The sequence below is a fragment of the Mangifera indica genome, chromosome 17 (genome assembly GCF_011075055.1).
Source record: "Mangifera indica cultivar Alphonso chromosome 17, CATAS_Mindica_2.1, whole genome shotgun sequence".
Lineage (NCBI taxonomy): Eukaryota > Viridiplantae > Streptophyta > Magnoliopsida > Sapindales > Anacardiaceae > Mangifera > Mangifera indica.
The window spans coordinates 205301-222412 of record NC_058153.1 but is presented as its reverse complement, the minus strand read 5'-3'; the positions used below and the strand labels follow the sequence as shown (position 1 = coordinate 222412).

Genomic DNA, 17112 nt, shown 5'->3' with positions numbered 1-17112 from the left:
ATATGTATTATTATATAATTAAATATTAATAATTTTAAATTAAAAATAAAATAATATTTAATTATATAATAATATATATAAATATGTATTTAAAATATATCTATACAATATTATTCTTTAAAAAATTTTATAATGAGGAAATTTATCTCTAGTAACCAGCATATTACAGAAAATGTAACGTTTCAAGTCTAAACAGAAAAGTAAAAATTTCAGAAACCAGAAAGTTACGTATGTGAAAGACAGAACTAAACATGAATTAGAAAGCATGTTGCGTGAATAGAGAGCATGTGGTGGGTTCACATGGAGCGTCCGATCTGAGCGGGTGGATGGACAATTGAGAATTGTCTGGAAGAAGAAGAACATTCTTCTCTTGATCTGGCTAAAATTATCATATCATCGACTTCTGATTATTTCCACACGCAATCTATGGTGGTCTGCCACCTTCCTTATCAATAATTCCCAAGGTATTGATTCGGCGATGCCCGACAAAAGTGCAAGCCACGTTTTTGTAGATTCTTTCTTTCATCGCTCGCATTTATTTCCTTAACTTTTATTTGGTAGGTTTTTAACTCCACGCTAAGTTGCATTTTATTTGCTTTTACCTTAATCTCCAAGGTTAAAGGTGTCATTTTATGTTTCTTGCCTTTTCAAATTTCATTTACATTAAAAAAAATGAGAGGATATTAATTAAAATAGACAAGAGGATTCCCGCCTAAACCTTTTTCGGCAACAATTACTCTGTTTTATCTTTTTAAGCAAATCATCTTTTTCATTCCAAAAATATCCCTAATCTAATTTTTCAAATGCAACGCTTGCCTTTCCCCGATTAATTCATTCCTATCACAGAAATCATTAATATTAGATTAAGATTAAATTACCTAAAATAAATAAAATTTATAAATTAAAAAAGGGATTAATATTTATAAAATAATTTATTTTTATATATAAAAAATAATAAGTTTTTCTTTAAATTATCTGTAATGAAAAATAGATTAAATTTTATTTTTATAAAATAATTGAAGTGAATTTGGATATTTATAAAATAATCTATTTTATAAAATAATCTATTAAATAATATATATTTATAAAATAATCTATTTTTATAAAATAGATTAAATTTTATTTTTATAAAAACAGGTTGCAATGAATTTGGTAAAGGGTGCGTGAATTTGGTAAGGGGTGCGGGTGCGTGTGTGGAGGGTGCGACAATTGCTGGAAGGGTGTGTGGAAGGTGTGGCAATTTCTGAAAGGTGCGACAATTTCTGAAAGGGTGTGACAATTGTTGAAAGGGTGTGTGGAGGGTGCAACAATTTTTGAAATAGTGCGGCAATTTTCTGAAAGGTGCAGAAATTATAAAAGGGGTGCATGAAAATAATAAACACAAAACAGGTATGTAAAAATACAAACGGGCACGTGACAATGTGAAGGGGTGAGTGAAAATACAAAACGAGTGCGTAAAAATACAAACGGGTGCGTGAAATTGTGAAGGGGTGCGTGAAAATACAAACGGGTGTGTGAAAATACAAAACGGGTGCATAAAAATACAAACAGGTGTGTGAAACTGTGAAGTGGTGCGTGAAAATACAAAACGGATGCGTAAAAATATAAACGAGTACGTGAAATTGTGAAGGGGTGTGTGAAAATACAAACACGTGTGTGAAAATGTGAAGGGGTGCGTGAAAATATAAATGAGTGCAGGAAAAACAAAAGAGGTGCGGGAAAATTATAAAAAGGTTACAGGAGAATTATAATATATATTATATTTTATTAATATATATTATATTTTTATTATATTAATATAATATATTTATAATATAAATATATTATATAATATAATATATATTAATATAATTATTTATAATATAAATATATTATATTTATAATATAATATATATTAATATAATTATTTATAATATAAATATATTATATTTATAATATATAATAATTAATATATTTATAATATAAATATATATATTTATAATATATATATATATATATATATATATATATATATATATATTATATATATATATATATATATATATATATATATATATATATATATATATATATATATATATATATAATATAAATATAACAGCTAGGTGATGAACCCATTGTAAAGGTGTGCGGGAGGAGAAATTTCTCCCGCACCCATTTTTATAACCCGGCACCCGTTTATAAATTATAAAGGGTGCAGGGATAAACTGGCATGCGCGCGCTGCGTGCGGGTGCAGGGGCGCTTGCACGCACGTAGCGCCAGAGCGCACGCATCCGCTCGCACACACACGCACCCCTTACCAAAGTCCCACACCCTTTACCAAATTCCTGCACCCGTTTGTATTTTCACACACCCCTTCACAATTTCACGTACTCGTTTATATTTTTACGCATCCGTTTTGTATTTTCACGCACCACTTCACAATTTCACGCACCTGTTTGTATTTATACGCATCCGTTTTGTATTTTCACGCACCCCTTCACAATTTCACGTACCCGTTTGTATTTTTACGCACTCGTTTTATATTTTCACTCACCCTTTCACATTGTCACGCAGCCGTTTGTATTTTTACATACCTATTTTGTGTTTATTATTTTCATACACCCCTTTTATAATTCTTGCACCTTTCAGAAAATTGCCGCACCCTTCCACGCACCATTTCAAAAATTGTCGCACCCTCTACACACCCTTTTAACAATTGTCACACCCTTTCAGAAATTGCCGCACCTTCCACGCACCCTTCCAGCAATTGTCGCACCCTCCACGCACGCACCTGCACCCCTTACCAGAGTGCCGCACCCCTCACCAAATTCACGCACCCTTTACCAAATCATTGCAACCTGTTTTTATAAAAATAAAATTTAATCTATTTTATAAAAATAGATTATTTTATAAATATATATTATTTAATAGATTATTTTATAAATATTCAAATTCACTTCAATTATTTTATAAAAATAAAATTTAATCTATTTTTCATTACGGATAATTTAAAGAAAAACTTATTATTTTTTATATATAAAAATAAATTATTTTATAAATATTAATCCCTTTTTTAATTTATAAATTTTATTTATTTCAGGTAATTTAATCTTAATCTAATATTAATAATTTCTGTGATAAGAATGAATTAATTGGCGAAAGACAAGCGTTGCATTTGAAAAATTAGATTAGGGATATTTTTGGAATGAAAAAGATGATTTGCTTAAGAAGGTAAAACAAAGTAATTATTGCCGAAAAAGGTTTAGGCGGGAATCCTCTTGCCTATTTTAATTAATATCCCCAAAAATGAGATATGGAATAAGATTTTAAAATTTCTCTTTAAGGTTTAAGGATAGTCTTGGATTCAATTAGACTTTTTTGAATCTAGTTTGAATAAGATCAAATTTGTGATGGATAAAAATTTAAAAAATTTAATTTAAAATTAATTCAAATTGATAAGTTAAAATTAAAATTAAATTAAATTTATTTTATAAAAATGAATATAATTCTTAATTAAATCTCGATTTATTTGACTTCAAAATGAAGAAATAAGAGAAATCCAAACCTTTGAGGATAATAAATACACTCAAAAGGTTTAGAGAGGAACAAATACATTGAAAAGTTTTATTGCTTCACTACAGTACCTTTATTTAACATATATTACCCAAAATTATTAATATACATACTAAAAAGAACAAAATAAAATAGAAGATAAAAGTTTGACGAAATAAAGAACTAATTTTTTTAAGCAATGTTATACCTAATGTTGATATATTTCACTGTAATAAATTTTATTCTTATTTTTAAATTATCAAATCGACTTTACCATATTGTTTTTAGAACATCAATAAATTTACACATATTCATGATAAGTACTAATTTATTTATTTATTTTAATAAAAATAGATTTAATTTAAGTTGAACTATTTATTGGGCTTAATCCATTCACTTATAATCAATATATTAAATAAATCAAAACTTTAACCTTAATATTTTGTCGGCAGCCCTGCCTTTACTCACCTAAACGTACCCATTTGAAGCATACATGCTTTCAGTTCTATACATGAAAAGAACGGGGTTGGTGCAAGATAAAGCGAAAACGAGGAGATCCGACGTCGTTTCCTGTACAGAACTTATCCATCGACTTCGGCGAAGGAAAGGACAAAATACTTTTTCCCCTTCTTTTCATTTCTCGTTTTCTCCTCTTCCATCCTGATTCTGTAGTAGCTACCACTGAATCTCATCATGATTTTTATCGGAAGATCTTCAAAGTGCCTCAAGCAACTGTCTCTAATCCAACGCCTCCAAATCCGCCAGCTGTCCGTTCCGCCACAATCTCCGTCATCCTCTTCAGAGTCTCTCATCAATGCCGTAAACAGCGATAAAGATTCCGGTTACTGTTCTCTTATGAGATGGTTATCGGGAATCACAATCGGCTCGAGCCTAGGGTTACTTTACTGGTCTTATACTTCAAATTCAGAATTTACAAAGCAGTTATTGACTTTCGCTGACTGTTCAACGTCAACGGTCGCCGATGAGTCTACAGTGGATCATGATCTCAGTTCTTTCAGCAGTTCCTTATTTCGCAAACTCTCACTACCTGATTACAAGCACAGCTCCACCTTTCTATTTGGAGGTGATAATAAATCAGTATGATTATAATATATATATATATATATATATATATATATATACATATATATGTATGTATATATACATATATATGTATGTATATATACATATATATGTATGTATATATACATATATATGTATGTATGTATGTATGTATGTATGTATTAAGTGTTGGGATGATTTAATTGCAGAGGCATATAGGAGGAAGGTGTTCTTCAATTATGAAAAGCGAATGAGGCTGCGAAGTCCACCTGAGAAGGTAATTCATTTTGATTGTTGATGAAACTCTTTAGTTTGTATGACGATTTAAAGTTCTTGTTGATAATATTCGAAGTATATGCTATCAGAATCAAATAATGTTTTTGTTAGTGCTTTGGATTAACAATGCTTCAGTGTGAAGTAAATATACAAATTGTCTTGATACTCGCAATGTTGATGAAACTCTTTGCTTGGTTTATATCTGTACACTGTTGGTTGGTAAATGAGGTCTCTGTGATTTTATTCTTGGGTTTGTGTTTTCATTACTATGACGATTGTTGTTCAGGTAAATTATATGATGGTGGGTTGTGATATTGTTTTTAGAGTGTGATGCAGGCAGAGTTTAAAGTTTGGGGTTTAGTGTTAAATCTTTGCTCATAATTTTTATTCTTGGTTATCAAATACTAGAGGTTTTAGGTGATGCTCATGTAGTTTTTACATTTAGAAGTTTAGCTGACTAATAGAGATGCTGTGTAATCATTGAGTTGGCTTGCATTTCCTGAAGGTCTTTGAGTACTTTGCATCAGTACGATCACCGGAAGGAGAATTACTTATGACACCAGCAGATTTAATGCGGGCAGTTGTTCCTGTTTTCCCTCCATCTGAATCCAACCTTGTCAGAGATGGATATTTACGAGGGGAAAGGAGTCCTGGGGATTTGTGTTGTGCTCCTTCAAAATTTTTTATACTGTTTGATGTGAACAATGACGGACTTATATCATTTAAAGAGTAAGATGCCACTATAATAGATCATGTTGTAGAGCAAATATTGAGATCCCCTTAGTATAACTCTCCTTTTTGAAGTTTAATTTTTGTTTTATGTACTTGGAGCAGGTACATTTTTTTTGTAACTCTTCTTAGCATACCTGAATCAAGCTTTTCTGTGGCCTTCAAGATGTTTGACATTGACAACAACGGGTTTGTGTCCACAAAGATCTATTTTCAGATGATAATATCCATATTCCCTAAGTATATCTTTGCCAAGTTAATGTTGTAGATTTATATGCCATCTCATATGAAAAGGGAGGCTCTTAGTTATCAGAAAGGTGACTAGGCCTTAATTTTTTTTTTCCCACTGACTTGGTAGAATTGGAAATTTGTTTTTTGACTCCATCTTTGGTTCAATGTTCTTATGAGCATCATCCTGCATGTTGAAGCTCATTAGAAGAACTCAAATTGAACAGATCTAAAGCATGCTTTATGCTCCATCAGTATTCATATTTTCATTGATTTCCTCCTCTTTTGCTATTATCTTCTCTTGAATATTTTTTCTCTGTGACCTATTATTTGTTACAACCACTGTAGATCCATGAATACAACTACTGTTTCTTTTTCAAAACTTAGGAAGTCATCTCATTCTACAAGTAGATGCTTGAATGTCTGTACCACCATTCTTTGTAATGAAATAACTAAAGTAACGTCACTCATATGATGTATTTAAGAGTTGAAATACATTCACTTCTTGAAATGCTGCTGTTACTGTGAAAGTTATAACAACTTTAGGATTGTTGGATTTAGTTTGATAATCATTAATGGGCTCCCATGCTTACTGCCTTTTTCCTGTGTTTATTCTCCATATGTTTGATTGTTAATACAGGGAGATTAGTAAGGAAGAATTTAAGAAAGTGATGGCTTTGATGCGAGCACATAACAGACAAGGGGCTCACCACAGGGAAGGACTTCGTGTTGGACTAAAGGTTAATGGTTCTGTGGAAAATGGAGGTTTGGTGGAATATTTTTTTGGCGAAAATGGAGATGCATGTCTACAACATAATAAATTTGTCGAATTTATGAGACATTTGCATGATGAAGTAAGCTTCATTCTCTCTTCTTTCTTTCTTTCTGTCTTTCTTATCCTCGAACTTGTCAAAACAGTTACTGTTGTATTATAAAATTTTTAACATCTGCCCTATCAAACCTCACAATTTAATTTAATTTTTATCTTTCAAATTATGATTGATATTTGTGTTGTAGATCAAAGAATAATTCATTCTTTTATGCAGATGCTGGTACTGGAGTTTGCTCATTATGATTATAAGTTACGAGGAACCATATCAGCTGAGGACTTTGCATTGTCCATTGTTGCTTCTGCTGATATGGGCCACATAAACAAGTTGCTTAATCGGGTTAACCAATTAAAGAGTGAGCCACATCTTAGAGAAAGACGTATTACATTTGACGAGTTCAAAAGTTTTGCAGAGCTACGGAGAAATTTGCAGCCATTTTCTCTGGCCCTTTTTAGTTATGGGGAAGTAAATGGCTTCTTGACTCGGAGGGACTTCCAACGAGCTGCATCCCATGTAAGACAATGGATCACTATTTATTGCTTTTGTTCTCCTTTTGAGATCCTTATCATTTTCAAAATTATTAACTAATAAATTTCTCTTCAATATTTCGGAGATCGTGTGTAGTGACTGGTTTGTGGCAATATAATAAAAATAATGCTATATATATACACTTTTGATACACAATTTAGATATATAGATAATGTGTTAATATGTGATTGAATGTTACTTTATTTTTAATTCAAAATCATCTAATTATATGATGACATATTATCTGTATACCCAAATTGTTTACAAAATAAATATGTACGCATAGTTTTATTGGTATTATAATTATCTGTTAGACACATTGAAATTTCACATACCGTTCTACATTGAACCCAACACTGAATATGTTATGTTGACTGGGTGGTCTTTGTGCAAATGTTAGGTTTGTGGTGTCTCACTCACAGACAATGTGATCGAAATCGTTTTCCACGTGTTTGACGCAAATTGTGACAGAAGCCTAAGTGCAGAAGAGTTTGTTGGTGTTTTACACAGACGAGAAACGGACATCGCTCAACCTATGGAGACAGGTATCATGGGATTTTTATCATGCTGTGGGAAGTGCGCGAATAATCGCTCCCTTCGACGATTCCTATGTTAATCCGTTGTTGTGGGTGTATGGTCTTGGGAATTTGCAGTAAGAGGCCTTTTATCCAGTGATTATGATTTTTTGTGTTGTGAGTTGAGGCGGAGCGGTCGACAAGCGGGAAGTTTAGAAGGTTTGACACCTGAAGATTTTGTTCTTGGTGCCTGCCACAGCTACATAAATCACTGACATAATTTATGATAATAGATTCAGTTTTCTAATTAGAACGTCGAGTTCAATGCTTGTATACCTGTACATATCTTTTAATGAAAAATCTAGGCAATGTATCATGTTATATCTAAAACGATCAGTATAATAAAGATGTAGTTATGTAATGTGTGCGTGCATGGAAGTATGGTATTAATTTGGTGTACTTCAAAGTATTTTGAGTTGGGGTGGATTTTAGCCAAAATTGAACGAAAGTTAGCTAGGAGCTGCAATCAAACCAACTTGAGTTGAGAATTGCTGAGCTTAATTGCTTTTAGGGCAAGTTTAAGCTCGAGTTGGAAAATTCTTAGCTTGAATTCGAATTCAAGGTAAGAACAACTGATTCAAACTCATCTGAAAAAAATTATATTAAACTTTATAACTTACATGTGCATCAATTATCGATCTATATTCAATATTCAATGTCAAGGGATAAGATATTACAAGTATAAAATCATAAACTTTTGAGATTTATTAATATTTTACTCAAATAAGAGAGTTTGTGAACCTATTGCACCAACCAATAACAAGCTCGTGCATGGCTAGAGTCAAACCGCAAGCAATTAAGCTTAACTTTGAGGTTGAGTTAGTTAATAAACAGTAATAATGGTGAAGGAGAAACAGGGAATTCACAATGTTATTGTTACCGTAGTAAATATTCATAAAGCTGAAAAGGATGGTTGAAAGTTCCGATATAGTTATTGCAAACGCAAGTCGTAAATTAGACAATCAATTCAAAGGACATTAATTTGCTTATATGTTACCGTACAAGTAGATGGACATACTTTCATATATCTTCAAGCATCCACCTTTGCTGCCGCAGATGCATAGCTTACACTGCTGTCTCTTGTACTTCTGCATTGGCTTGATTGCTCGTATCGAAGGAATTTGATTTTTATCTTTGTTGAGCACTGCCTCAACATCTGAAAATATTGAAAGAAAATTTAGTAAGTTTTTGGCAAAATCCATTGTTCTTGTTAATTCACAAATATCTCAAATATAAGTAATCCCTACACCTAAGCAAGCTTTGAATTTCTCATAATCAATGTACAAGTCAGGCCACTCGCGAGTGCCTCACGCCTCGACTCAAACACTTTTAATTAAACCTTTAATAGTTTTAAATTTTGTATTTACACTCTTAAAATCTTATATCCTAACTTTGACTATATAAGGGTAATTGATAATATTTTGAAAATTAAGAGGTTTAAACAATTCTTTGAGATGAGCTCAAACCATCCATTTCTATCTTGAGCTTGAGCCGAGATATTACCAGATCAGAGAGCTTGCGCTCTCCCTTGAAATAATTAAGCTGAACTTAAGTCAAACATTATTTAGCTCTTGTCGATTACATCCCTACAACCAAGTATGAAGCATAAATACAAAAGAGAATGTAAATTCTGGGAAAAATTAAGGCACTTACATGGAGAAGGACACTGATCGGATGGCGTCCGCAAATTGTGTTGTCATACTCCAATAAATACTGTTTGAATGCATCTGGATCTCCTGTTTCTATTATATCCATGCCCATTTTGTCCAATGCCTCAATAGATTTGTGTATGGCCCCATATTTCTTGTCATAGTGCATGTAATTGAACCTAAAACCAAGGCATAGACTAGATCAGGGAAAGTGGAAACAATCAAAGTTACTAAACGGTCCCTGTTGCATAAACCTCTCTAAACATAGCCATAAAAGGATTATGAATTCTTTAATTACATAAGATCACTAACTCTTTTGTTGATTCGCATGCTAAACAAAGGGAAATCCTAAGTTTCATGCAGAATACAGGGACTCATGTTAACCAAACACTTTTCTTCTTTGAAACAGTAGCTCCTAAGTCAATTTGAACAAATTAACATTTCATATAGCAATGCAGCATTAATCTAAGAAATGGTATGTTGCAAGCACTGGTAATAGGATCACAGAACAGTTCTGATTACAGAAAAACTTGATCCCAATCTACACAAGTACATCCATATTATATGTGGGTGCAAAGTGAACCTCAAGTAGGGTTGGATTTGAGTCGATTTAGCCCGAGCTTGATTGTCAACTCAACTTAAGCGAGCTCAAGCCTGGGGTGTGTTCAGCTTGCAAGCCTAGGGAAGCTCAATTTGAAACAGCCAAAACGACGTCATTTTGTGTATATAAGTCAAACAACTTAGTACTTTAACCAAGCTTGAGTTAGACTCCCCTCAAGTCAAGTTGAATTCTAGTTCAATCTAAGAAGAGTTTGTCAAACTAGAGCCTGGACTATAGAGCTTGACTCCCTCAAGCCGAGCCAAACTCGAGCCTCACCCAACTCGAATCCAACCCTAATCTCAATGTGAGATTTCAAAGAGTAAAATAAATTTCACAAGGACATGGATATAATACAAATATTGAGGAAGGTTAACTAAATAAATTAAATGTCAAGTTAACAATGAGGAACAAATGTTCAAGCAAATTTGTGAACAGAACATACCGAGAACCCCAGTGACAAAAATCTGAGGATATGGAGAAGAAATTACTCGGATCATCCACATATTTGGCTAACAACCTTCCATACATTGCTTCATTTTCAACATTGAGAGCACCAACAAGAATGGGCACAACTTTTACTGGGTGTCTATATCAGTAGCAACAAAGTTATCCACAAGAGGGGCAGAAAAATAAAAAAGAATGATAATAGAAAACAACAAGAAAACATCAATTACCCCTCAAATACTTTTGCAAGATATGGCAAGTGCATTTCCATGCTATGTTCAGCTTCATCAACACGAATATCCATCAATTCAAACTTTCCTGTAGCTTTTAGCTCCTCAATGACTGAGACTCAAAAATAAAAGTTAATCAACTTAGGTTCAAAAGACTGATTGGGACATATTTGATAGGAAAATTCAAGCAAAAAGCACAAGCATGAACAAGAACACAAGGGTAACAATCACACCTAAACATAAATGCTGTTTTAAACTTAGCACACCAAATTCACCAGAGCTACTTACACAATAACTACTTTATATTGAAAAGATAAGAAAAAGTAAAAAAGTATCATTGATTGTTAAGATAACTCCTATGCCATAACTTAGCAAAGAATAGAACGAGTGTAATGTAACTGAAATATAAATGATGTTACCTTCCAAATCAATAGGTAGGTTGCCTATAGGAGTCTTGTATACTGTGGCTGTAGAAAGAGCACACTTTGGTGTGTAATAGTGGTGAGATGGACCGAGAAGGAATACCCGAGAACTGAAATTGTAAATATTTGGACATATTTTCGTACTAATATTAGCAGATAAACTAAATAAACATTTTGGAAAGAATCAGTTAACCGACAGACAAGTAGTAGAGCCTTGTATCTCACATTAGGACTGCATGCATATACCAGACTCTGGTTTGTTAGAGCCCATGTTTTGTAAACAAGATGCAATTAGAAGATTAACAAGAAACATACGCACATGTTAGTTGGGTCTATGTTTCCAAATGCATAGGCAGCAGCACGGCCTGAATAGGAGTAACCTGCATGTCTAGGCTCTCAATTGAACACCAAAAAGAAAAGAAAGATACACAAGTTAATGCTGCTGCACTACATTTAGTTGCTTTGATGCAAGAGAAACAGAATTATTAGTCAATATTAACTTACGGAGCAATCACAGCTCTTACTTCTGGAGATTTGGGCAGCCCAGCTGCCCTGAGCCAACCATCAAGCTCTTCTGCTAATCTTTTAGCTGAAAAAGAGATATAAAGAATAATAGAACTTTCATAGTCCGTAACACTGAGTTAGCATTTTGAAAATAAATTTGGCAGATACAAGTCTCTAATTTTCCTCAAGGAGATGATTTACACTTCCGATTCTATGCTTCCAAACACAGCCTTAATCTATTACTAAACTTTACAACAAAATATCTAAGTTACAGCAGAGAATTAGATTACCAAGCATTGTTTCCTTTCCACCAACAAATAACCGAAAAGCTATGCTCTTTTAGCAGTAAACAACTATAAAAGTAGAGCAACACAACATGTACAAATGGTGGGTATTGATGGGTACAAACAAAATGATGCGTCATTATGTCATTAGATGAACTAATTGTTTATTTTATTTCTAATTTAAAATCACTCAATCACATAATAACACATCATTTTACTAATACCATTTAGTACCTACTCATTTCTACATGAAGTTTTATTGATAAAAGCAATGCAACTGAAATATTGTCAGTACTCTGTAATCTTAAACACACAGATTTCATATTCTTCAATTATATTACCTTTATCCCAAAGTATCAACAACAGTAACTTCATCCACAAAATCAATTGTTTGTTTTCTTATTATATACCAAAAAATAAAAAATTTCCATGTCAGAGAACTTCAAGTACTAATTATCATAATAAAACAAAGTTAAAGCTGAATTTTTTTCTACGATACTTTCTATTCTTCAATATCCTGAACAAACAGAAAAAGAGTTCATCATCAACTACAATTATTTACTCAGAACTCAGAAATAAGGGTTTAAATATAAAATCTAGTTCGAAAAATGAAGTGAACGTATGAAGACTTACAGTTATCGGTGTACCATGAGCCAGCATGCGATGCTCTCCTAGCTTTCTCCATTTCTATCAAACCCAACCCTAACTTTGAAGAATGAGAAGAGAGAGAGGGCCTGATTGAGATGATTGAAGAATGTGCTTTTGCTTTTCCTCCACTCTCCTTCCTATAATAACACAATACAACAGCGACACTTTGATTCTGGTTCCATCCAGCTAAACTATTACTCTCACACGTCAATCAGGTGATAGGGATATCCTGTATCTCACGTACATTATCAGTTTGTACACATGATCTATACAGCTTCCACGTTGCAACTTTCTTCCGATTCAGCACCTTTTACCATCACAGTTCGTTGGCGACCCCTCTTTTGCTTGAACCAATTATGAACTTTAATGCGCACAAGGGTGCGGAGTTGGAGTGGCAATTGAGGGCATGAATTTAAGTACTGTTAACTTTAGTTTTATTAGGTATAATAATTATAAAATTAATTAGTCGATCCAAATATGGGTTTGAATTCAAATTGATTTGACTTAAATTAGTTACAAAATTATTTTATTACACTCAAAAACTCCAAATTTAAATCATGCAAATTAAAATAATTTCTTTGCTCATTCACAAATTCAGTATGTCATCAATGAACAAGCCGCTCGCAAATCATTGTAGCCTCCCACACTACGAAAAACACAGTTGGGTTAAGCTGATTTTTTTAAAACCATAATTGTTTCCTTCCGAACAAAGTTTACATAAAGATTCTCAACTGCCACCGTAAAAATGGATGAACATCAGCTTTATTTCTGAATATGCACTTGAAGTCAACATCAATATAGTAAAAGTTCCATGCTGTTCAAATCTTCCCATGTACATAAAAGAATTACACTGCCGTACACACGCAAAAATTTTTACAGTCTACAAATAAGTATGAACAAATCAAATCATATACCCACTATCTCAATACTCAACATAAGATAACCCACCAATTACACAGTAAATGAGAAAAATCCATATGAACAGCCTTACGGCCCAGTCACAAACTTGCTTCTATAAAAACTGACACTGTGCTCGCTGATCCCAAAACATCGAGCTTGACATGGATTGTCTGTTAAAAAAAATATACACCTGAAATCAAGAGCAGAGTCGAAATGGTTACACTCAGTTCAATCAACATGTAACTCATAGATGCAACCAAAGAGAAATCCCATCATTTAACAAGAGCAACAATGGAAATGGTCTTACCTATTTAAGACACGAACAACATAGCTCTTGAAAAATGAATGAAAGAGTAGAAGCATTTATTTGATGCCCTTAAAGAATAGCCAACCATAAGCAAAAAATTTCACATATTTTCCAACACATAATGAAGTCTTGGAGCCTGCCGACGGAACAATGGTTCTATTCGGAAAGATGGAACACCGATCTGCCACTTCTTAGCATCATGCATCTCATTCCATGCTTGTACTATTTCATCTCATCAATTTTGAAGCCTAGACCTGCAAATTTTGCACAGTGGTTAGATGTTTCTAATTCAAAGCTTTCAAAAGTTGAGAATGAAAACAGTTCCAATGAGCAACATGAATGTAAAAGCATTTTGTTACCTTCCAGTGCATTTTGATTGGAACAATGATTCTTTATCATGACAGCTATATCTGTGGGAGAAGCTCCAGCAAGTTCAAACTTTTCAACCGCAACCTCCAAACATTCTTCCCAAGTTGGAAGCTCTAGCTTATATTCAACAACAGATCTCTCATACAGTAAGGTACCCCACAATAGATATATCTGTGAACTCATATTTGTAGACAGGTCTGCAGCTTCTTCTGGAGGTACATCTTTAAGCAATCCATCCAATCCCAATTTCTGCAACTGATCTTTGTATTTGTCAAATTTGGATAGACCATTTAGACGCTGCTCCTCCATCTCCTCCCACATCTGCATGCCTTTCTCCATGCTGTCCTCAGCTTTGTTATAAAGCTCCAGGACCTCCTGGGAAGGCCCACTCTCTAAATCAATCTTGCTCCCAATTGCATGGTACCAGCAAAGCTTTGCTTGCTCAAACTGTTGTTGCCTAAGTGCAAGAAAACCTTCATAGAAGTCTGGTTTATCTTTAGAGCCTCTTCATACCTGATTAGTGCCTTAACGTACTCATTTTTGGCCCACTCATATGCAGTATTAACCAGCGCAAGTATGGATTCTCGTGTACCATCTTCTGGGAAAAAGATCCGCTTCCCTGCCTTTGAAATGTGAACATTTCCCCAATTGAACAATGCCAGAGCTGCCATCTCCTGGGAAGGCCCACTCTCTAAATCAATCTTGCTCCCAATTGCACGGTACCAGCAAAGCTTTGCTTGCTCAAACTGTTGTTGCCTAAGTGCAAGAAAACCTTCATAGAAGTCTGGTTTATCTTTAGAGCCTCTTCATACCTGATTCCTGCCTTAACGTACTCATTTTTGGCCCACTCATATGCAGTATTAACCAGCACAAGTATGGATTCTCGTGTACCATCTTCTGGGAAAAAGATCCGCTTCCCTGCCTTTGAAATGTGAACATTTCCCCAATTGAACAATGCCAGAGCTGCCATCTCTTGGAACTGATCGGCAGCAATTTCAAAAAGTTCCTGAGATTCTTCATCTGTTGCAGTATCCTCCATTGCCCCAGAGTATAACTTCATTCCGACTTCATGAAGATCCAAATAGGCATCAGAATCAAATCCCACATGGTTTTTAAACAGTCGTGCAAACTGAATAATCCAGTCCTCGATGCAAGTCGATCCCTTTTCATCTTCTACACCTGGGTCCACCTTCCCATTCTCAACAAAATTACTTGATTCCTGTTTGCTGTCATGCATCTCTGCCTGATTGACCATGCCTTCATAAGCTGGTTCTTGATCCGGACTAACTTCAGCAATATAAAATTAAGATAACCCTGTGAATCACCCAACAATTCAGCATATCTCAGCTCATCGGTTGTGTTAATTATGACCAAATCGCCCTCCTTATCCTTATATTTCACAAAAACACCCTTCAAGCACGGAAACCTATCCCGCACTATGTCCCTCACCAATCTAATACTGCAATTAACCGGCAACTGAGCCCACCTTATATCATCCCCAAACACCAATTTCACCGTCTTGATAACTGCTTTTTCTTCTTCATTAACAGTTTTCGTCACCTCAGCCTCTTCCTCTAGAACCTTGGTAATCACATTTTTATCCTCAAAATCACTCACCTTCTTAGGAACCACATCTTTAACCTCAACATCACTCATCTTCTTAGCAACCACTTCTTTGACCTTAACATTATTCACCTTCTTGCCAGCCACGTCATTATCCTTAACATCACTAACCTTCTCCTCCACGATGGCCTTATTATCCTCCTCCTTCTCCTCGCTTTTACCACTCTTTTTCTTCTTTTTCAATTTTTCTTTCACTACTCTACGCAAATGTGAAGCCCCCAGGATCTCCACACTATTATCCAAACCAATTTCTTTAACTTTCTCATTAATATAAATTCCCTTATCAATCATACTCTTCTTCACACTTTCTAAAATCTCTAATGCGGACAAATTATTAGGTTCCATATTCAACACATTATGAACATCCCTAAACGCAAAATCCAACCGATTTAACTCCTGATAACACTTAGCTCTCTTCAACAAAGCTTTGCTATTCTTAGGTGAAACCTCTAAAGCCAAATTACACTCATAAATTACACGTGGGTACTCGCCAAGTCCGAATTGCATATAACAGGCAGCCATGCTACTTCTCAAAGAAGCAACATCAATATGATTTTTAGGCAACAGTTTAAGGGCTTTTTCGTACTTTAAGATGGCGCCTTCATGGTCATGTTTTTGATAGAGTTTGTTACCTTCTTCTTTAAGCTCTTGTGACATGCTTATGAACATCGCTGTGTCTTCATCGAAAGCTTTTGAGCTGGGGCGATCCAACATCACTTTGGTTGACTTAGCCTCGGCGGTATCACCAAGTCTCGGTGTTACTGCTGAACCCGAACCCGTCTCTTGGTTCTTCCTCTTCCCAGTCGGCTTCCCCATGATTTAAATTTAAAATCAGACGCTTTAATTTCAGAAACCTTAAAATCGAATTCAAAGAAACGATGGGATGGGATTAGAGGGAGAAATGGTGTGTCAAGGACAAACAAACGAACAAACATTTCTTTTTTAAGGTTTCGTTGAAGTCAACGACCTCTGAAATCTGTCTGGGTCAAACACAAACAAGATTCAGTTTGAAATGAACTGGAAAGTTAATTCAAGATCATGGACTAATTAAAACTTAAATTACTTTCGATTTAATCCACTGTCAATTGAAACTTAAATATTTGGTTCAGGGTTTAAAATTAATAAATAAATTTAATTTTGTTAAATAAACAAGCCAAACCTGAACTTAAACTCAAGTTTGGCCTTACGAAAACTCGTTGAAACTTGAATTTGAGCACAGAGCTCAACTCTCTTAAGCCAAATCAAACTTATAAATCCAAATTTGAGTTCAGTTTGAATCCAACTTTATTTAGATTCAACTTTCATTATTTAGAATTGGTTTCAAGTTGCAGAAGAAAATGTAACTTCAGTATTGAACTAAACACAAAA

General features: G+C 34.1%; 2 protein-coding genes and 1 pseudogene across 3 annotated transcripts; 1 reads left to right on the top strand and 2 right to left on the bottom strand.

Annotated features, from left to right (window-relative positions):
- The first annotated feature begins 3939 nt into the window (after nt 1-3939).
- On the top strand, nt 3940-8124 carry LOC123200148 (calcium uptake protein, mitochondrial-like). The gene is made up of 7 exons (XM_044615289.1): nt 3940-4619; nt 4807-4874; nt 5379-5602; nt 5708-5791; nt 6471-6684; nt 6877-7173; nt 7589-8124. Exons 1-7 carry the CDS (start codon nt 4229-4231, stop codon nt 7802-7804), a joined length of 1494 nt encoding a protein of 497 aa, XP_044471224.1. The 5' UTR covers nt 3940-4228; the 3' UTR covers nt 7805-8124.
- A 549-nt stretch (nt 8125-8673) lies between these two features.
- Nucleotides 8674-12909, bottom strand: LOC123200149 (protein MEMO1-like). 2 transcript variants are annotated; one of them, XR_006498507.1, is made up of 9 exons: nt 12531-12909; nt 11614-11698; nt 11429-11497; nt 11107-11219; nt 10688-10799; nt 10456-10599; nt 9417-9591; nt 9267-9349; nt 8674-8919 (listed from the first exon to the last, which is right to left on the bottom strand). XR_006498507.1 is itself a non-coding variant. In XM_044615290.1 (8 exons), exons 1-8 carry the CDS (start codon nt 12580-12582, stop codon nt 8794-8796), a joined length of 876 nt encoding a protein of 291 aa, XP_044471225.1. In that variant the 5' UTR covers nt 12583-12903; the 3' UTR covers nt 8674-8793. The 2 variants fall into 2 exon arrangements, 1 of the variants encoding a protein (XP_044471225.1); XM_044615290.1 differs by lacking the exon at nt 9267-9349 and having other exon boundaries at nt 12531-12903.
- Nucleotides 12910-13291: 382 nt separating this feature from the next.
- LOC123200150 lies at nt 13292-16801 on the bottom strand (annotated as a pseudogene).
- Between the last annotated feature and the right edge of the window lie 311 nt (nt 16802-17112).